This window comes from Anolis carolinensis, chromosome 2 (assembly GCF_035594765.1).
Source record: "Anolis carolinensis isolate JA03-04 chromosome 2, rAnoCar3.1.pri, whole genome shotgun sequence".
NCBI classification, from domain to species: Eukaryota; Metazoa; Chordata; class Lepidosauria; order Squamata; family Dactyloidae; genus Anolis; species Anolis carolinensis.
In genome coordinates, this window is record NC_085842.1 from 140,613,099 (window position 1) to 140,635,008 (window position 21,910).

At 40.6% G+C, this 21,910-nt stretch overlaps 1 protein-coding gene across 1 annotated transcript in view; it reads left to right on the forward strand.

Annotated features, from left to right (window-relative positions):
- tbcd (tubulin folding cofactor D) overlaps positions 1–21,910 on the forward strand; it is a 171,594-nt gene that overhangs the window by 19,238 nt on the left and 130,446 nt on the right. Inside the window, exon 8 of the mRNA XM_062970687.1 lies at positions 1,408–1,540. Within this exon, the coding sequence (XP_062826757.1) occupies positions 1,408–1,540 (133 nt within the window). The remainder of the gene's footprint in view (positions 1–1,407; positions 1,541–21,910) is intronic.

Consider the following 21,910-nt stretch of genomic DNA (forward strand, 5'->3'; position numbering starts at 1 on the left):
TTTCTTCTGCCTAAGTGAAGTATCTTGCATTTATCCCTGTTGAACTTCATTTTGTTAGTTTCGGCCCATCTCTCTAGTCTGTTAAGATCGTTTTGAATTCTGCTCCTGTTACATAGAAAATTAGTATTGGAGGAAGGTAAATACAGGCTGACCATCCCTTGTGTAGAATTCTGAAATCTGCAATACCCCAAAATTAAAAGCTAGCCACCTTTGCTGCTATGTGGTTCAATGTACACAAACTGTTTCATACACAAAATTATTGCAAAATGCTGTGCATGAAATTACCTTCTGACCAAGGTATAGTAAAGTGTATATGGAACATAAATGAATTTCATGTTTAGACTTGGTCTCATGATATCTTATTATGTATGATTTGCAAATATAGGCATTCCAAAATCCGAACAAATCTGAAATCAAAAACACTTCTGATCCCAAGCATTTCTGGTAAGGGATGCTCATCCTCTATTGGTTTCTGCTGACCTCTAGTGGAAATTTGAAGATGTCTGTTGTAGCTCATCCATAGAGTTTACATGTGAGAGAAAGCAGACTTCAAAAGTTTATTTTACCAACTTCATTCTCTGTTATTCTCTGAGGCACTATAAAATCCCATTGCATACTGATATTCCAGGGTAATATGGCTATGCCTTAGAATTCAAAGTCATACATTTTTAGGATGGCAAAGTAGTTTATTTTGTGTGTTGCATACAGTTTGTATTTGCTTTAAAAAACCAATGACATCAATGTAGGTATGAATCACAGTCTATGCTGGCCTTGGTGAGAAGAAAGTGGGAAACTATTCCTTTATTTGATAAGCTAGGATAGACTTGCAATGGCATTTTGGAAGAACAAAGAAAGATATCCTTTGTTCTGCTTTCTTTTTGTCATTCTAGAATCTAGAATATTGTCAATCTGGAATCTAGATATTTGTAGCTTTTTCTAGCAACTTGGAAAGACAGAGCAGGTCACCTTGTCTCCATGTGACACAATTTCTTGGTATGCGACCAGGTTTTTTTTTATAGTAGAAGAATAAGACATTCAGAGCACTACACCTGATTATAAATAAAGGGCTGAAAGAAGTCAGGGCATATGATCATTCTTTATTGTTTTAAAATAGTGATCAAGTTTTGGATGGATGTATTTCTATCTCCCCCTTCCCTACCAGATTTTAAGACACTGAGTATACAGTATGCCTGTTTAGATTTCTGTGTTATGGCCTTCTTCAGAAAAGAAAGAAAAAGAGAGCCGAGACCTGGAATGTTCCCAGCCAAAATATGTTGGAAAGCATCCATTGGACTATTGCCTTTGGGAACAAAAACCAGTTTAGCTAACAGGAAGAATGAGTTACTGATTGAACTGCCCTGAATAGGTAACTTGAAGTGTTTTTTTTTTCTTTCTTCCTTATGATAGGTTTATAACCCGCCCTGATGTCAAACAAAAAAGAATGGCAGACTTCCTGGATTGGACCCTTTCAACCTTGTCTAAATCCTCCTTTCAGACGATGGAGGGGGCTCTTGTAATGGATGGCATGCTTCAAGCCCTGGTAAACAACTCTTACTCTCAAGATAATCCCATTTTTCTACTAAATGCTGTAGTTGGCAGAAACTCAGTGGTAGCATTCAGTTACCTTTCCATCCCTTAAGTGTGGAGTCACATATAAGTACAACTGTAGAAAATTACATACGGCTGCCTGATGTAATATGAAAAAAAACCTTTTATTAATAATTGGGTAGCAGGAAGGGTTTCAACAAAGACAAGTTCTTTCATTGCTAAAGCTTTTCCCTTTGTGCAATAATTAAATATACTGAAGCTTTGTTTCACAGTCATGAATATGTTATTCTCAGAAGGATAAGCATTTTTTCATTATAAAGCCTGTGACTTAACTTGAAACGCCCCAAAAGACTCTCTGTTCTCATTTGGACATTTCGTTAATTACCTTTTTGAACAATATGAGCCTTAAATTGCAGTCCACCTGAAACAAGTGTTCTGACTCCAAGGCCAGCTTCAGACTGTAGTTCTAACATGACAAGCCACCTAATATTTATTGGCTTCTGTTCCCACCTCTTTTTGGTTGTTTCTCACTTCCTCTCATGTATCCAACTTTGATGCTTCTGTATTGACTTGTTAAAACTTTAGTTTACCATTAATCCAAATTGGAAAACTGTGGTTTGGTTACTGCTTACAATCTATGAGCTGTACTTTATATAAATTTTGCAATGTGTTTATGTCTCATGCATCAACTCATCACAGTCATTCTGTAGATGTCCTATTTTTTCTCCTTGCTCTGTGGAATTGCTAACAAAAGGGGTTGCAAAGAGATAAGGTGAGATGAAAAATGTTGCTTCCATCCACCCTGGTGCCCTCAATTGGAATGCTTTGTTTTCTGCATAGAAACAGAGGATAGATATTAGAGTAGGGCTAGAATCCTATTTCATCTGTTGCTTTCGTGATTTTCTACTGTTCCGTCCATTCGGATGGCATGGAATGGTAGAAGCCCCTGTGAACGAAAGAAGCAGTGAAACGAAAGAAAAGGGGGAACAGTAGCTGTTTGTTGGCTGACTTTCAGCTTTTAGCTGGCAGGGCCTACAGACAAGTGCTGGGTGCTCGACGCTCATAGGCCTGGCTCGCAGGGCCCTCGAGCATTGAGCGCTCGGCACTCAACTGTAGACCCCATTAGCTGGGCCTACGAGCCACTGAGTGCTCAATGGCTCGTAGGCCTGGCTCACAGGGCCTACAATTGAGTGCCAGGCCCACTTGGCTGTAGTCCCTAGCTGGCAGGCCCTGGCGCTTTGCTGCCCAAGGCACGAAAAATATTTACTTTTTTCGGACCTTGGACAGAAACGCCCATTTGTATAGCTGCCCGTTTCTGTAAGCGGTGGACAGAAACGGAAACGGGGCCATATGAATGGTACAAATAGAAACGAGCAGTGATTCCATACAAATGCACAAGAGTAATAGATCTCTAATTTCATTTGAAAAATTAATTACTTGCATATATGGACAGTCATAGTGTCAGTTCTAGTAGTGTAAGAGGTATTTTTTTCTGCATGTGGGCCAAATGCAAATACCCCCCCCCACACACACACACATTATTATTTTCCCTTTGCAATAAGGAGAATTGTGAACCCAGGCACGTAACTATGTGCCTTAAGATTTCTCTGATATGGTCACTTCTGATTTGGGTGGGATTGCCATTGCACAGCTGGATTCTGGGGAAGGGATTGAAACGAGCTTAGGGCTAGCCAAAATTGCCCACCCCAGAATTACTTTCATTTTACAGCCTTTCTGTGTTTCATTTCTTGTTACATGTAACTATAATACCTGTAAAAGTTCAAAGGATTTTGCTATTAATAATTGACAAAAAGTTATGTTCTTTCTGATGGTTCCTAAAATTCATACTTAAATTATGTAAAATAGAGAAGTACATGATTTCTGTTTTGCAAGAATTAAGAGTCAAAAGTCTTCCTCATCTGTTAGACAAAAGCTGCTAATACAAGATGAAACATGTAGGATGCATATTACTTTAATGTTAGTCATAATTCCTTTAAGTGTGGTTTTATTCCACCTGTTATTAGTGTGTGTTAAGCGAAACAGGTGAAAACTTAACAAGTTGAATCGAAACTAGAATGAGACGTAATTTTCTTAAAAGCCTGAAACAAAATCTTTCTCTGTTATGTGTTTTTCTTCCTTTTATGGAATAGCACAAGTGCTGAGTATCATTATTGAAAAGTCTTCTTTGTTGTTTTTCCTTGCCTTTGACAAATCTTTTATATTTAGGCTGCTTAATGAATTTTGTAGATTTTTTTCTTTTATGCAGACTGCCAGACAAATAATATTATAGCCTAAGACTGTGAATATTTTTTTTTAGAAAAAAGAAATGAATAACTGTTAGCATTGCAGAAGCTGAAAGGGTTTTGTGTAAGTGCACTGGGCCTGATTGGTTTATTCAAGCAGCGTTTATATTGCTCAGATTAATTCTCCCCTTCACTGGGAATAACAGTTTACTCACTAGGTGGCATTTATTTATTTAAGATGCTTCTGTATTGTCCAAAATCCTGAATGCACTTGGATATTCTGAACAGTATGTTTTGAATGAAGTTCCTTCTCTAAGATTAATATAATCCAGTTCTTTCATTTTTGCAATGCTCTAATGGTTGTAGTTTTGTAATGCTTGTGTGACAGAAAATCTTTGAGCTGTTTGAGATGGAAACATTTTTTTTCAATTTTCAGAACATTGTCACACATGTCTCTTAAGCTGACTTCTGCCATGGTAAACCCGTGTTGCCTGAGATGGGAAAATGCCTGCCTAGCTCCTTTTTCTTACCACACAAAACATTTTGAAGCCCTTTGAGAAAGCCCACAGCATGTTGACTTTAACAAAGTTTACTTTAACAAAGTTGCAAGGACATGTTCCTCCTTCTTTCTTACATTTTTAAAATGTAAGAACTATGTAACTTTGAGAGTTCAGGTGTTCAAAGCTATGCATTTTCTGAACTCTCATCTTTCCACATTACCAAAGAACTGGTCATATGCACCTTAAAACATTTTCAAAAAAGCACTTTGCAGTTTAAATAATTTTGTATTGTGTTTATTTGACAAGTAGATGTACTTTTAACTTTTTAAAGTTTTACAGTGATTTTGTAGGCATTTCACTAATGGTAGTATATTGTGCATAAATAAGTAGTTTCCCCTCATTGCTCAAATGTCTTCTCAATGACTTACATTGGTAGCCTTTGTAGTAATTATGTACTAGTGAGGGAAGGTGTTGAGAAAGATAGAGACGAGGCTATAGGAGTATGATTATTTTGACAGTTTGTATTCTTCATAATAGAAACAGAAATGTTTCTATGGTTTGTGTGTGTGTGTGTCTACAAGGGATTCTTCAAATCTGTGGTAGTTTCATTCTGGGACCCACACTGATGCCAAAGAGAGAGAGAGATTAAGGAGATTAAGAGAGAGAGAGAGAGAGAGAGAGAGAGAGAGAGAGAGAGAGAATGATTGCATCTTGCAAATGGTAGTGACATGTATGTAGATACTTCAGTACAATCACATTCATGTTGCTATTATTTTATGCATAGGACAATCCACAATTAGTAGAGGTTGCAGATCAGTAGGCTGCTGATTCTTAAGGTCCAACATATGTAATACCTGGAATCATGTTAAGGAGAGTTAAGACCCAGATTTGCCTACAGCAATGGGGTTGAAAAGCATTGTTTCTAACTGATTTTCATTTGAAAAGATTATGCACTCTGTTTTCAAATTTTCTTGAGCAAGGGCCTTAAACATGGTCAGGACAGAGAATTTTTATTGCCCTAAGTCAAAAGTAATAGGGGGTACAGTTAAGATTGTGGATTAGAATACATGTTGAATTGGGAGCCAGTGTGGTGTTGTGCTTGAAGTGCTGGACTAGGATTGTGGAAAGCCAGTGTTTGAATAACCCACTGAGCCATGAAAACCCACTGAATGATCTTAGGCATACTCTCTCAACCTCAGAGACATGCAGGAAAGCTTTGTGATAGGGCCACCATAAGACAGAAACAACTTGAAGACACACCATCACCCCCACTAGAAATGGGCAAACTTTGGCCCTCCAGATGTTTTGAACTTCAGTTTCCACAATTCCTATCAGATGGTAAGCTGGTTGGGATTTGTGGGAGTTAAAGTCCAAAACACCTGGAGGGCCGAAGTTTGCCATTCCTGATTTAGGAGGTAATTTTGTATTGCTGTGTTTCATGCTTCATTACAATACTTGGAACAGTCTTCCTTGTCCTGGAGCCCTCATGTGTTGGTCTACAAATACCATAGTTCCCAGCCTGATACTTTGAGATGGTAGAAGTTGTAGTCCAGCAGAACAGGGGTTATGTGTACGTATGCACTATGTCAAGGAAAGCTAGTGTAGACTGGTTTCATTTCTGCCCTCATTGATTCTTCATGTGTGAAAGTTTTCATGAATTTTGCTTTTGTGAACTCCATCCATTACACCTCATGGCGCATAGAAAGGAATGTCTTCTGTGGAGATTATTCAGTTAATTGAATGCTGGATTTCCTCTCCCAGAGTCTATTATGTAGAAACCACTAGAAAAGCAAGTTCTGCATCATGGGATCTGGGGAGTCATGCTTTCGAACAGATGCAGGAACTGCCAGTGTAATCATAGCCTTAACCCCTTGGGTGAAGATGTGGGTTCTGAATGCGCAGCCCCAAGACCCACTTTTTGCTCCACTTTCATCACATATTGAAATTGCCAGGAAGGGGAAAATGCAGAAAGAAAGAGATTCTAAAGAAATTCCAAGTTTTGAACCATTGCATTTTAAATCTATCAAGGACAAACCGGTATGCAACTGTATAATTTCTCATTGAATGCACAGTGGTTAAGTCTGGCAGGCTTTGTTGAAACATGCACTGCATATGTTACACAATGTGATTCCACTTATGGGCTTGTTCTGCTGCACCTGTTGATAGTGCACCTGTTGTGAAATGCTGCATTGCAAAGAGGGAGCACAATGCAATCCTTTTTAGATACAGATTTGAAGTATGTCAGTTGTAACTAAAAGACAGTGTTCGATGCTGAGGGCATGCTCCTTGTATCTCCTGAAGATGTCTATATTAAATGCCTGCAGCCCTGACTCATAAATGGCTGGTTGTTTGGTTCCAGTGAACACTATTTGTGAAAAACGGATTTTCCTTAAGACTGCACAATGGGAAGAATGAGTTAAATTCCATCTCTGCACCTATGCATAGATAAACCTATACATCATTCCTTCCCCAGCTGATGCTTAAAGAAAACAATCAGTTTTTGGTCATTAATTCCTGGCATAAATGCATAGGCTTATGAATAAATCACAGTGGGGTTGGCACAGACTTGGTGGCAAAATTCCAATCATTTTTCAATAACTGTAAGAATCATCTATTTGAGGACTCTGTAATATAAATTCAACAGGCCAGCAGGTTTGTTTTTAAACCCTCCCCTGTGTAAACCAGAAATGTTTTGTTAGCCCTGCAGGGCGTAGCACACTAGGTTCTTGCGTGACAGCAGTGTCCTCATCTTGGAGTAGCCTGGGGCATAGAAACTCATTAAGTTGTGTTTAATTTCTTTTATAAGAGAGACAGTATACAAATGTGAGTAATGACTTTGAAATAGAGTACCTTAGCCAGTAAGGCAGTAAAGTGGAGTACCCTAGTAGATATTACTGTTTATGTATAAGAAAATGACATTTTCTCAAGAGTTCCCTGTAGTTTTAAGCAATGTTTGCTAATACTGCTGTTCTTTGGCAGATTTTGCCTCCAGTAAGAAATAAGCCTGCTATACAATTATTTACTCCAGTGTACAAAAAAATATAAGTAGTCTCAAGTCTTGCCAGTGTCCTTTAACTAATGAGGATAACTGTGGGAAATTTTACTATATTTCAGCCATCATGTTTTTAAGACATCCTGATTTAATGCCTTGCTGCCTGCTTGTATATATACCTCTATGTAATGAACACATTTGTTAATGAGATTGGTGTAGGCTGACCCTCCAAGTTGTTTCCTTTGCTTTAGCCATGCTGCTCCCTTTTGCTGTTTGAAAGGAAGAGGTGAATTTTAGGCAGTTTCCCACCTTTTCCTTTCTCCTCTAATCCTGGGCTGTCTCCAAGGTTGGATTTGTAGTTCAGGTATACTTTTAGTTGGATTTAATTTAAATTGATTCAACAGTGCCTGTGAACTGCTAAATTTCTGATTTGTATGCACATTTATAGTAAGGACATAAGTTTCATCTTTCTCAGTCATGCAAGTAGTTCACTAGCTCATTATTGATTCCTTTCCTGGTAGCAAGTCTCCAGGGACTCATATAGGGTTTTCTCTAAGGCCTGTCCGGTGTCAGAATTTCAGACTTTCTGAATGGAAAGCTTAACTCCCGAGTTTTTGAATGGTAGGATCTTTTTGCCTCAAACAAGTATTTGAAGAATACCACCTAAATACAAAACTAAAGTGTGAATGAAAGAAAGTTCATAAAAGAGGACTTTCTCCTTCTCTCTCTTTCTCTCTCTCTCACACACACGCACGTGCACACACACATGCATGTTCGCATTCATTGGTTCCTTTAGTGTACTGTCCTCTTAAAGTAATGAAGAGGGCTAAAGGAGGAGGATGGAGTTGTCATTTCGGGCAATGTATCTCTGTTGGCAGAATATCTTTGTTTTTGCTTTTGGTTTGACTCCTTATCAATCCAGAGGACTTCCAGACCATCCAGTGGATATCATTTTAAAGCTTACCATTTTTCTGTTCAAAATTCTGGATATGTTATCCTTTATCAGATTTTGGTGTTGCTTTTTGCCCCCACTCCAAGCCACAGCTTTATGTAAGCTTCTCAGTTTAAACAACAGGAAGAAAGGGTATTTTTAATAAAGGTCTGGTGGGTGAGGGGATGTGAGAGTCTCTGGATTCTAATAATAGCCAGGCTAATTGCTCTAGCAGCTTTAAACAAGCTTCACAGTGTCTGTTCCTTTTCCAGAAACAGTTGTAGGATTATTAATTTTTTGTGGCACCTGCTTCTTCCCCCATTTGACACTGCTTTTTGAAAGCAGAATAGGTAAATACTCCTGGAACAAGCAAATTGCCTTTCTGACCTCTGAGAGGTGCTGAAGAGCAATCAACTCTACTCTTTACTCTTTCCCTTCAGACTGGGCATATCCCATTGCTCATAGTTTATTAGAGCCAGAGGGTAACTGCAAATTCTTGTCTGTTTGGCAGCAAGAAGTGTCTATTGCCAAGCAATCATGCCATCCTTAATAGTGATGATTTGTATAGCTCGGAGAAGATGTCCCGGTGGTAATGCTGATTCTTACATCTTACAGAGGCAAAGCCTAAGTGGGTTATGCAGACAATTAGGAGGTGTGTCGGGTTCTTCCCTGATTACTAAGAAACTGGTTTTTGTTTGTATCTTGCACCATGTTATTTCAAAAGCGACATAACCAGATCTGACACTTCTATTGCTATGATACACCAATAGTTTTCTATAATTTGGAGGTGGTGTAAGTATGTAAAGGACAGGTAGTTGCATTCCGTTCAACAGGTTGGTTAGTTTGGTTCATATTATGTGTTCCTGTTAATATTGGAAGAACATGGTGTAACTTCAGGACATTCAAGATATGCATGAACTTCTGCAAAACTCAAATAAATAAGGGAAAACAAACATATGATTGACTTCAGAAAATTGATTCTTTTCATTGAGGAGTAGAATACCTTTCATTGTTTCAGAGAAAGACAATCAAAAATATCTTTCACTTAACTTGTATACTTTTAAAACAGTTTGGCCTTTCAGATATTTTTGAGGTTTGTAATCATTCACCATTGGCTATATTGGTTTAGAGTTGATGGATTTTGTAATCTGATAACATATTGAGGGACCCCAATTTGCCCATTCCTATTTTAAACTTGATCAGTCACTCCAACATCCGAAATATCCCCCAAATCCAAAATTTTCCACATGGGTGCCTGGTGAAGTAACAATTTTGCTTTCTGAATCAGTATGCACAAATTTTGATCATTTACAAAATTATTAAAAATATTGTATAAAATTGCCTTTAGGCTATGTGCATAAATGTGTATGAAACATTAATGAATTTTGTGTTTAAACTTGAGTACTACCTACAAAAAAATCAAATTATGTATGTAGGGGCAAATGCATGTATTCCAAATGGTCCTAAACATTTTAGATAAGGAATACTCAAATTGTATCTTCTAAAGCTTTGAAATGCTGCAGCAGCATCAGAAAATATGTTCTTAGTGATTCAAATCCCATAGCTTTTCAAAATTGGTCATAATAATTTTCCATAATATTGTTGAATATATGTATGGAGTCTATATGAATTTATACACATATGCCAATATATGTGGTTTCAAATTTAGAAATCTCTTATTTAAATAAATAATGTACACTTATTGAACTGATCTAGCAAACAGCCTCTCAATATTTCTTCCCTAAGAAAACACTATGAAATTTTTGGAGCTGCTGTAAGTTGACTGGCAGCTTAAAGACACATATACATACACCCTAAACTCACTGAGATACAATTTGAGTAAAATTGCAGGTGTTTGTACTACATAACAAGCAACTTAGCAAGTGATTTTTCCACATTATATGTTTCCATCAACTTTGCATTAAGTATTCCATTCCTGTTTTATTGTTTCTAACGTCATGCAAAACTTTGTAGCTAATTATTGTATGAGTATAGCTTTCTGGGTTGTAGTTATTTTCAGAAACAACCAAATTTGCTTCCAAGTGATTTGTAGCTGTCCAAAGTCCCTTCGGAGAGAGGATGTGTGGTATAAATAAAGGTTCTTCTTATATTATTATTATTATTGACACAACGACATTGTAAGACACAGCAAACAAGATAGATATGCTGGACTTCGTGTCACAAAATCACGAGTCGAACACTTCCCAAGCGTTTAGGACTGTGTGACGTATTTTTGGATGATGTGCGCAGATCCCAGTAGGGTGGCCTTTTGCAGTTGGCAGATCGTAATTTTGTCAATGTCTATTGTTTCCAAATGCCGGCTGAGATCTTTTGGCACGGCACCTAATGTGCCGATCACCACCGGGACCACCTGTACTGGTTTCTGCCAGAGTCTTTGAAATTCAATCTTGAGGTCCTGATAGCGGCTGAGTTTTTCCTGTTGTTTTTCGTCAATGCAATTGTCACCTGGGATGGTGACATCAATGATCCAAATCTTTTTCTTTTCCACAACTGTGATGTCTGGTGTGTTGTGTTCCAGAACTTTGTCAGTCTGGATTCGGAAGTCCCACAGTATCTTTGCGTGTTCATTTTCCATTATCTTTGCAAGTTTGTGATCCCACCAGTTCTTTACTGCTGGGAGGTGGTACTTGAGGCATACATTCCAATGAATCATTTAGGCCACATAGTTGTGCCTCTGTTTGTAGTCTGTCTGTGCGATTTTCTTACAGCAGCTGAGGATATCATCAATGGTTTCGTCAGCTTCCTTGCACAGTCTGCATTTTGGGTCATCAGCTGATTTTTTGATCTTGGCCTTAATTGCATTTGTTCTGATGGCTTGCTCCTGGGCTGCAAGGATCAGGCCTTCTGTCTCCTTCTTCAGTGTCCCATTCGTGAGCCATAGCCAGGTCTTCTCCTTGTCAGCTTTTCCTTCAATTTTGTCAAGGAACTTTCCATGCAGTGTTTTGTTGTTCCAGCTGTCCGCTCTAGTTTGTAGTGCGGTTTTCTTGTACTGTTTTTTGACTGCTGTGTTTTGAGGAGTTTCTGATTTTTGACTTCAATCAAAGCAGGTTCTTCACTTTGCTTTACATATTCTGCCAGTGCATGTTCCTCTTCTTTGACTGCTTGTTTTACTTGTAAGAGTCCTCTACCACCTGAGCTTCTAGGCAGATATAGCCGGTCAACATCACTGCGAGGGTGCAGTGAATGATGAATGGTCATGAGTTTTCTTGTTTTTCTGTCCAGTTCCACCTGTGTCTAATTTATAATGCCAACAGTATATCTTATGACAGGTATGGCCCAGGTGTTTATGGCCTTGATGGTGTTGCCTCCATTGAACTTGCTTTTGATAATTTTTCTGATTCTTTGTGTGTATTTTTTGCTGACCACAGTTTTCACATGTTCATGCTTGATGTTGTCCAGCTGTAATATTTATAGGCCTCTGGCTGGTGGCCATTAGGCATATTTATGCCCTCACTTTCAATGATTTTTCCCTTCTTCAGTGCCACTGTCGAACAGTTGTCTAAATCAAACTCCATGCTGATATCAGTGCTAAAAATTCGGACAGTGTTAGAGACTGGATTTCAGTTTCCATTTTCCCATACAGCTTCAGGTCATCCATGTACATCAGATGTGAAATTTTATGAGATTTCTTAGATGCTTGATAGCCGAGAATGTGGTGGAGGCTCCTTCTTTGGAGGCTTTTAAGGAGAGGCTAGATGGCCAGCTGTCGGGGATGCTTTGAATGTGTTGTCAGCAGGGTGTGCAGGTGGGTTTCTTCAAAAACCATTGATCAATCAGCTCCGCATCAACACCCTGTTGAATTGGTGATCTTCTGCCCTCACCAATTCTCCTCCAACGTCAGACTACTTGCTCTCTTTGCTTCTGAGAAGCAGTACAGACTCACAGACATCTGCAGAAGTCTGCAATTCAAACATTTATTCAATATTTACAAAGCATATTTACAAACAACAAAAGCCATCGCTGGAAGCAGGCATTCTTCCTTTTTGCCACTTGGCTCGGCACACACAGTTCAACTGATAAGAAGCACATTCCTTAGTCTGAAAGAAGTCCCATCCTTCAAGGCCAGAAATCATGTCGTATAGACCACAGCAGGCTGTCAGTCAAACTGGCCTGCTGTTAACTGTTTCATTGCTGAAACACACACTTACAAAACAGCAAAAACACTTGATTCACATTTCATACACACACAGCCATAAACCAACAGAATGTGATTTTCCTGCTTCTTGGCAGGGGGTTGGGCTGGATGGCCAATGAGGTCTCTTCCAACCCTTTGATTCTGTGATTCTATGATTCTATACCCAAATCTACTAACTCCAAGTCCAGCATCCCATCCTCTCTGTATTGGAGTGGGTTTGTTTCATTCATCATATATTGTTCCGTATTTCCCTAGAAAATAGAACTTTTAAAGCCAATGTCCACTCTGCTGCTCACATATCTCCAGAATTGAGGTTTGAAAATTAGTTTGATAGCATAGGGAAAGAGAGAAGTCTACGATAACTCATCAATTCTAGAGCCTTATTTTTCACATCCACTAGGAATGCTGTAGGTCCCCCCAAAGCAGTTTTGAGAGAACAGTCACTTTTGGTTTCTAAAAAGTGCTTTTTGGGGACTGAAGTGGGCTTGGAGGATTGCACTGAAATGTCATGTCCCAAGAGGCTTTTGGCAATGTGGTTTGCCTTGGGCCGTTCATGGGAGTTTGCAATGGCCAATATCCAAGAGATGGCAAGAACAGCACCGGGACTGTTGGTGTCTACTACTGCTGTATCCACTCTCCCTGCATGAGATGGATATTTCTCAATGCCAGCAGGTTTCTCTCCAGTGCTATCTCATTGAAATCTTTCTCAACCAATGCATTTACTACATTAGATTTTGTCATATGTCTATAGCTCAGAATTGGACAAAATTTAAGCACCTCTCACTTTGGCACTTGGTATTAAAAAAACCTTATGGAAAAGGTGCCTTGTCACTTATTTGTTACAAATTGTTAAATTAAGTCAGTATTTTTATTTAAAAACCCTGAGCATTTAACTTTGTGAAATAAACTGTGAAATGGACATTTACTTGGTTTGCTGCTTATTGTTTGCCTGTTCTATGCAACTGAGCAGGGTTATCAAGCTAGAATTGATTAGAAAACCAGATCTATGACTTCACGGATGACCAAACTCTAGAATCATATTTTTTATTGAAAATGTTTAGATGCACCAATCTTAACCACCATTTTTTCTAAACATGTATAACTTGTATTTTCACAAAATATTTGATGCTAGTGCCCGTAATACACACTAAAATATCATAATGAGAATGACTAATCAGTTCCATAAGAAGCAATTAGAACAGAGGTGTGACAAATCATTTCAAATTTTATGTATTATCTTTAGACCAGCCACATTACTAAGGAATACAAGACTGTCATTAAAACATTGAAGAATAAATGAAAAATAATTTCCTACACCTAAGCACCTTCCTAAAGAAGAAACCGGTCTTTATCCTTAAGGAGAACACTGTTGACAAGGAAGGAAGTATGCTTCTTTAGGCAATCTGTTTTAAATAGCCAAGGAGTGGCCACAGAGAAAGCTTGCTCCAATTTTCCTGCCTATGGCACACTCAGGATGGCTTCGGCTGATGAACTCAGTGAATATTTATACTTGTCTGGGAAAAGGTTTGAAATTAAAAGCATATGAATCATGCAGGTGGTGCAGTCATTTGTGTGGACTATGAGAAGACCTAAGGGCCGAAATGACCTTAAAGAAAAATATCAGTCATTATTGCATCATATTCTATTCCTGTGTATGCATACATGGAATTAAGTCTTATTGAATTTAGTAACGTTTACTATGAAGTATATACGGTATAAATACCCTAAAGGCTCGAGATCCCATCTGATCTTGGCAACTAAATGGCCAACTCTGTTTGGCACTTGAATGGGAGACTGCCAAGGAATCATATGGGTTGTAAGCTATTTCAGGAGTGGGGGTGGGGGTGGGCGGGCAGAAACAACCTCTGAGTGTTCCTTATTTAAGAAAACACGATGAAATTCATGGGATTGCCCTAAGTTGTCAGATAACTTAGAATAGAATAACTTTATTGTAATTGGACATTGTACAATGAAATTAAATGCCATCCTCAGTACACATATCTGTAGAATTACAAAAACAAAACACCCATCCTTCCACATTCTAATCATTATTGCACAACCCCTAATGCCGCATTAGTGTAAAGCCATAGAAGGCACACATACATGCATGCATACATACATACATGGGGAACTCTTGAAGAGCATGATTTCTAGTGTTGAGGCCAGTATGCATTTTGTGGCCTTAAATAAAGGAATGTGGAACACATCCGAACTCTTCTTGATCTTCTTAACACAATATATAGCTTGTTAAAGCTGGCTTTATACAGACCCATCCTAAAATATATCCCAAACTGGAGCAACACTGTCATTTATGTGAGAACAACTTTCCTGTGTCAAAACACATCTCTCTAATCTCTTCTCGCAGTATAGATAGGGCCAGTCTGCTGGTTACATATAAAAAACCATCTTTAAAAGAGATTCAGAAGAAATCCTGAACATAAGAGTTTGAAAATATTACAGTTATAGTCAGAGCCGGCCCTAGGTAATTTTCAAGTGTAGGTGAACAGAATTTTGGTGCCCCCCACCGATTCCCCCCCCCCCCCGAATTTTGGCATGTCCCCCCCCCCCCCCCCCAAAAAAGCTCAAAAATAAAAGTATTGCAACATTCACACTTGCCTCAAACAGACAAGAACTCTTTCTCCCACCCTGGACATTATTCCACAGATAAATAAACCCCACTTGCCATGCTTCCTGAGTCCTACAGACCAGAAGCAGGGAACTTTATTTTTTGATTTTATTTTATTTTTACATTTTCCCCCTTTTTATTTTTTTATTTTTCTTTTGTCTTTTGGTGTTGCCATGTTTCTTTTATCATATAGTAGCTTGGGGACCCGGCGATGCCCGGGTTATTTGATAAAGGCATTATTTGTCTTTGTTTGTTAGGTATTTGTCAGACCCCTGGCTGCTGGGCACCAATAACCTTACACGGAGGCCAATCTCTATCTAATATCTTTATTAAGGGAATATATAAAAGCAATAAAAACAAGTGAAGAATATAGTTCAGAAGCAGACCTTTCAAATGAGGTCAATTATAGTCCAAAAATGTATTGTCCAATAAATGATATTAGAGTTCAAAGTTCTCAATCCAATACCGAAACACACACTTTTGCCAAGCAAAAGTGTGGGGAAATGTCAGAGTCTTAGAGTCCAAGGTAGCTTGACAACAAGGCTAGAACAGGCTGGAATCAACTTGGTTCTTAACAAGGTTCGTGGCTAAAATACAAGGCGACCGGTGAAATCCTGGAACGAGGTCCGTGGTTAAAAGCAAGGCAAGACAAAGGCTTGAAAGCTTGATCCGGGAAACAAGAAACTGGGGTTACGAAGTCCACACACGATCTCACTCCTGAAGCTGATCTGTTGGCTCCGCAAAGAATCTCCCGCGCCAAACACCTATATTGGGTCTCGTTTCCCGCCAACAAATCTCTTTCCCTAGAGAACAAGAAGCGAAACCCAACTCTGTCCAGATGCAAGACTCCTTAGAATTTCCCAAGGGAAGCAGGCCTAATCAGCCTGTTGTTTGGCAGCGATCCGTAAACTCCTCCGATTTGCTTCTCTGACGCCTCTGTCTCGAGAGTAAGATTCCTTCCTGGGAAACGGAGGCGAGGAATGCCCAAGGTCTGGTTTACTGAAGTCTTGAGAACAAACATCAACATCCGGCAGGTGAAAGGACTCCGGCTCTTGTTGAACCGGCGAAAACCCCATGTTTTCATCTTCATCTGCCACGATAGTACTAGGAACAGGACTACAAGGCCCATGAGGCATCACAGTATTCTCAGTTTGGAGTGGGTGAACTACAATTCCCAGAATCGTGGGTTAATCTTCCCCAAACTCTGCCAGTATTCAAAGTTGGCCATTTTGGGTCTGTGTACCAAGTGTGGTCCAGATCTGTCATTGGCTGGTCATCGCTTGGCTGCAGTGCTCTCTATATGGGGGTGAACTGCTACAACTCCCGGATTCCAGGGGCAATTGTCCCAAAACATCTGTCAGTATCCACAGCAGGCTATGTTTAGTCTATGTGCCAAGTTTGATCCAGATCCATTGTTGGCTGGGTTCAGTTCTCTTTGGATGCAGGTGAACTACAACTCCCAAAATCAAGGCCCATTCTCACAAACCCCTGCAGTATGTTCAGTTGGTGATGAGGCTTCTCTGTGCAAAGTTTGGTTCCGGTCCATTGTCGGTGGAGGTCACTGTTTCTCTGGATGCAGGGGAACTATAACTCCCTTTCCCCCAAACTTGTCCAATATGCTCTTTTGGTTATGGGGGCTCTGTGTGCCAAGTTTGGTCCTGGTCCATCATCGGAGGGGTTCAGAGTGCTCATTCATTGCAGGTGAACTATAAATCCCAGTACCTACTACTCCCAAATGTCCAGGCCAATTCCCCTCAAAACCCACCAGTATTCAAATCTGGACATATCAGGGATGCATGGCAAGTTTGGCCCAGAGCCATAATTGTTTGGGTTCATAGCATTCTGCGTGTAGGTGAACTACAACTCCTATAAATTCCCCAGTAGGAGTCACAGTGCTCTGACTTGATGCAGGGTGAACTGCAATTTCAACCATGTGAAGTCAATCCCCCAAAATCCTCCAGGAAGTGTAGTTGTGCTGTGTTTGCTCTGCAGACAGATTTGAAAGGGAAGGGCAGTAGGCGGAGACATTCAAATTTCACACCAATGGAGAACCCTGGGATGCCTGCCTGTGGTGGAGGACAATGCAAAATCTAGGATGAAAAGGTCCCCAAATGAAAGTATTCCTTGGGTGGTGGGCCGTAGTGTTTGGGGAGGACATTAGCAGGGTTTGGGCCACATGTTCATGGCGCTCGCTGTAACTGCATTGTCAGTGGAAAAGAGTGACTTGGTGGCTCCTCAGCACTGGGAACTGTAGCCTGTTTGTGGAGGCCAGAGGCTGTCTGTGTGAACAGACACCCGTGCCACATACGGGTTTTCACTTTTATTATGGATATGGATATGTAAAACCTGAATATATATATATATATATATATATATATATATATATATATATATATAAAAAGAAGAAGGTTGGATAAAGCTATATGAAGTTATCTGGACCAACTCTGTACTCACATATTCAACCATCAATAGCTTGAAAAATTTCATTAATCCACTGGAGACATGATAGTTACCTTTATGCCAGATGATTTGAGAGAAAAAAGGGGGGAGACTTGAGAAAGAAAAAAGGACCTGTCCAGACAGATGACCATCCAGCCTCTGCTTTAAAAATACACCAGAGAAGGAAACTTTCACAGACTCCCAAGCAAGGCGATACAATTAAAACCCTCCCAACAGATGGCCATCCAGCCTCTGCTTTAAAAAAGCACCAGGGAAGGAAACTTCTCCAGACTCCCAGGCAAGGAGTTACAATTAGAACTCTCCCTATAGATTGTCATCCAACCTCTTTCTCCCACCCTGGACCTTCTACAGATATATAAACCCCACTTACCTAGCTTCCAACAGACCTCACAACCTCTGATGATGCCTGCCACAGGCCCAGGAGGGTGAGCGGAGAGAGAGGGGGGGGGGAAGCAAGGAGGGGAGAGAGAGAAGCAGGGAGGGGAGAGAGAGATGGGAAGAAAGAGCCATGTCTGCTGCCACTGAACGCAGAAGGCTTCAATTGAGGCCTGCCTCGTTCGCCGGCGAGGGAGCCAGTGGTCCCCGGAGGGGGGCCCTCGATGGCGCCCCTGGGGACCGTGCGCTCCAAGCGGGGGCTTCATTGGCCTCCATGTTGGGCCGGCTCTGGTTATAGTGACAATGCCACATTATAGCTCTGTGCTGCTCTCTCAACCTCAATATTTCTTTCTGAAACAAGTATACTTGGAGTTTAATCTACTTCATCAGGAAAGAGTCAACCCTTTTAAAGATCTTCTGCAACTAGCACATATTGAATTCAAAACCATCGAGCAATCCTAAGCTTCAGTGTTTTTCAAGGTATGAAGATCTTGTTTAAGATCTTGAAATGCAGTTCATTAAAACCTAAAACAAAACAGGTGCATAGCCTTAGGGATTTTTTGTTGCCTGCACACCAAAGCTGAAATTACTTTAGTCTGTAAAGTGGCTGTTGCATATGTGAAAATATTTTTAGGGCTGGGCTATGTTCCTTTAACTTTAACTCCTGGCCATGTTTATCTGGAAGGCTTCCTTGCTACTGAAGTGACAAGACACAAGGTTGAAATAGGTGCTTGGCAGCCAGATTAATAACTGGGGCGGCATACAGGGAGCGCACCACCCCCCTGCTATGCCAGCTCCACTGGCTGCCGATATGCTACCGAGCCCAATTCAAAGTGCTGGTTTTGACCTACAAAGCCCTAAACCAGGGGTCCTCAAACTTTTTAACTGGAGGGCTGATTCACAGTCCCTCAGACTGTTGGGGGGCCGGACTCTGATGAAATAGTCAGAAATTACGATTGTTGTTGTTGTGTGCCTTCAAGTCATTTCAGACTTAGGTCAACCCTAAGTCTAAAGTTTAGGACAGAGGCCAGGTCAATGACCTTGGAGGGCCGCTGATCTAGATGATATCATTAGACCATAGGTAAGCAAAGAGACCTCCAAAGACCACCTAGATGGTCTCATAAGACCATAGATAAGGAAAGGGATCCTCAAAGACCATCTAGATGGTCTCATAGGACCATAGGTAAGGAAAGTGACCTCCAAAAGCCATATAGATGGTCTCATAAGACCATAGATAAGGAAATGGATCCTCAAAGACCATCTAGATGGTCTCATAGGACCATAGGTAAGGAAAGTGACCTCCAAAAGCCATCTAGATGGTCTCATAAGATCACAGATAAGGAAAGGGATCCTCAAAAACCATCTAGATGGTTTCATAAGACCATAGGTAAGGAAGGGGGGCCCCCAAAGGCTATCAAGACGATCTCATAAAACCATAGGTAAGTAAAGGCACCCTCAAAGGCCATCTAGATGGTCTCATATGACCATAGGTAGTGAAAGTTACCTCCAAAAGCCATCTAGATGGTCTCATACGGCCATAGCTAAGCAAAGAGACCTCCAAACAATATCTAGACAATCTCATAAGGCTATAAGTAAGCAAAGAGACCTCCAAAGACCAGGTAGACTTAGGTCAACCCTAAGTCTAAAGTTTAGGACAGGGGCCAGGTAAAGGACCTTGGAGGGCCGCATCTGGCCCCCGGGCCTTAGTTTGGGGACCCCTGCCCTAAACGGTTCTGGTCCAACTTACCTGACCGAACGTATCTCCTCCTATGAACCATCAAGAACACAAAGATCGTCTGGAGAGGCCCTGCTCTCGGTCCCACCTGCTTCACAGGCGCGGCTGGTGGGGACGAGAGGCAGGGCCTTCTCTGTGGTGGCTCCCCGGCTGTGGAACTCCCTCCCCAGTAAAATCCGGCAGGCCCCAACTCTCCTGGGCTTCAGGAAGAACGTTAAGACATGGCTTTGTGCGCAAGCATTTAATGAATAAGCAATATATTGACATAATCTGAACTTAGGTTTATGTGCAATGGTTCCGTGGAAAAGTAGTTTTAAGTAACTATATGTTTTAGCTGACTAATGTATTTTATATATTTTATGTGTTGTATTTTATGAATAGTTGTTAATGGTTTTAAATGTGTTGCTGTTTTATTGATCTGTTTGGCATTGAATTTTGCCGGTTGTTGTAAGCTGCCCTGAGTCCCCTCGGGTGAGAAGGGCGGGGTAGAAATGTGGTAAATAAATAAATAAATAAATATTACTTGTGGATATTTTTGAATGCCTTTGGTAATTCCTCTTTTAACTGAATAAAAGCTCTAAGCAGGCCACATTAAATGTAAGAGATTGTCACTGAAGCTTCAATGCTGACTTTAACTGTTGTACCTCTCATTATGAAGTGCTGTTTCTGGATTAGATAATTTGGCTGAAAAGAATCTGATCTCCATCTCTTGCCTTTTATTGCAAGGAGTGTGACTAAGCTACCTAAAGTGCTGTATATACTCACCTGTAACTTGTTTTTGTGAATGAGGGCAGGTTTGAGACTCGACATTGCTGAATTAGCTTTCACTTATGGGTATATTGAAGGTAAAACCTAGGGACCTGTAAGAAAGGATGTAAAGAAGTTGTGGGGTTTGAAAAGAGCAGACAACATAAGAATGAACCCCACAAAGTTTCACTGAGATTTTCACAGTGTTTTATACAACAATGAATCATAAAGATTTGGGGGATGAGAAGTGATTTACTTTCCTTCCATTCATGTTTTTGTGCTCTTTCTGTGTAAAAGCCATGCATTAAAGAAACACCCCTAAGATTTCAGTGGGAGATTTTTTGCAAACTTCTCTTGCACAACCTATTGTTACTGGGTTACCAAGAAGACGCACAGCCTCCCTTTTTAGAAAGAGCATGACACAATTCTGTGGCATGTTCAGCCTGCCAGGGAACATCATTCAAACACACTGTCAGTAATGTGTGCACTTTCTTTCCCCGTGCCTGACTTCTTATAGTTGCCAAAAAGAACCTGCTGAAGAAAGCAAAGGAGAGGTACACCTGCCCTGCTCCAAGCACAGATGGGCAGTACTTCATTACTCCAAGGGGGGTGGGGGATGAGCTTGAAGTCCAGACCAGACGGTAGATCTAGCAAGGCACTTTTCCTTGGCAAGTCCTGAGAAGCATATCCAGGAGGGTTCATGTTCCTTCTGTACTGGTCATAGTCCAGCTCTCGGTTGTTTTTTTCCTAGCAAACCTAGTCATACAATTCTGCCTTTACCAGCACAATGGCAAAAGCCTAGGGATTGCTGCCAGGAGCTGAGACCCAAAGGGACATGGTGACAGACTAGTCATTGGGGTGGACATATCTCAGAAGAAATATGAACTATGCTCACACTGTTACCATGAGGAGGCTTGAAGGACTGCCTCAAAACTCTTCTGCATATGCCCAGTTTTTCAGGGTTATTTTTTGTCTAAAAATGATCGACTTGTATTTGAGTATATACAGTAATTGGACTCCTGGCAGAAACACTAGGCGGAGCTTTTCCAGGAACTTACCCCATGTGAAATAATGCCCAACTGCTCACTGGAGGGAAGGATATTAGAGGCAAAGATGAAGTACTTTGGCCACATAATGAGAAGACAGGAAAGCTTGGAGAAGATAATAATGCTGGGGAAAATGGAAGGAAAAAGGAAGAGGGGCCAACCAAGAGCAAGATGGATGGATGGTATCCTTGAAGTGACTGGCTTGACTTTGAAAGAGCTGGGGATGGCGCCGGCCGACAGGGAGTAGGCTGGCGTGGGCTGGTCCATGAGGTCACGAAGGGTCGGAAGCAACTGAATGAATAAACAATAACACCCCATATGAAGAAGAAAGCAAAGAGCTAAACCAGGTGATTCCTGGAAATGCCATATGAATGTGGTCAGGATTTTTTCTCCATTCTTCCTCACATGTTGCCTTGCTGCCATCTTCCTTGTACATGAAAAGGACAGAGGAGTTTTAGACATTTCTTCTTATCCTACATTTCTCTGGAAATGTAGGCTAAGAGCAGAAAGGGGCATCCCTGCTATCTCTGATTACTAACTGGCTGACTCCT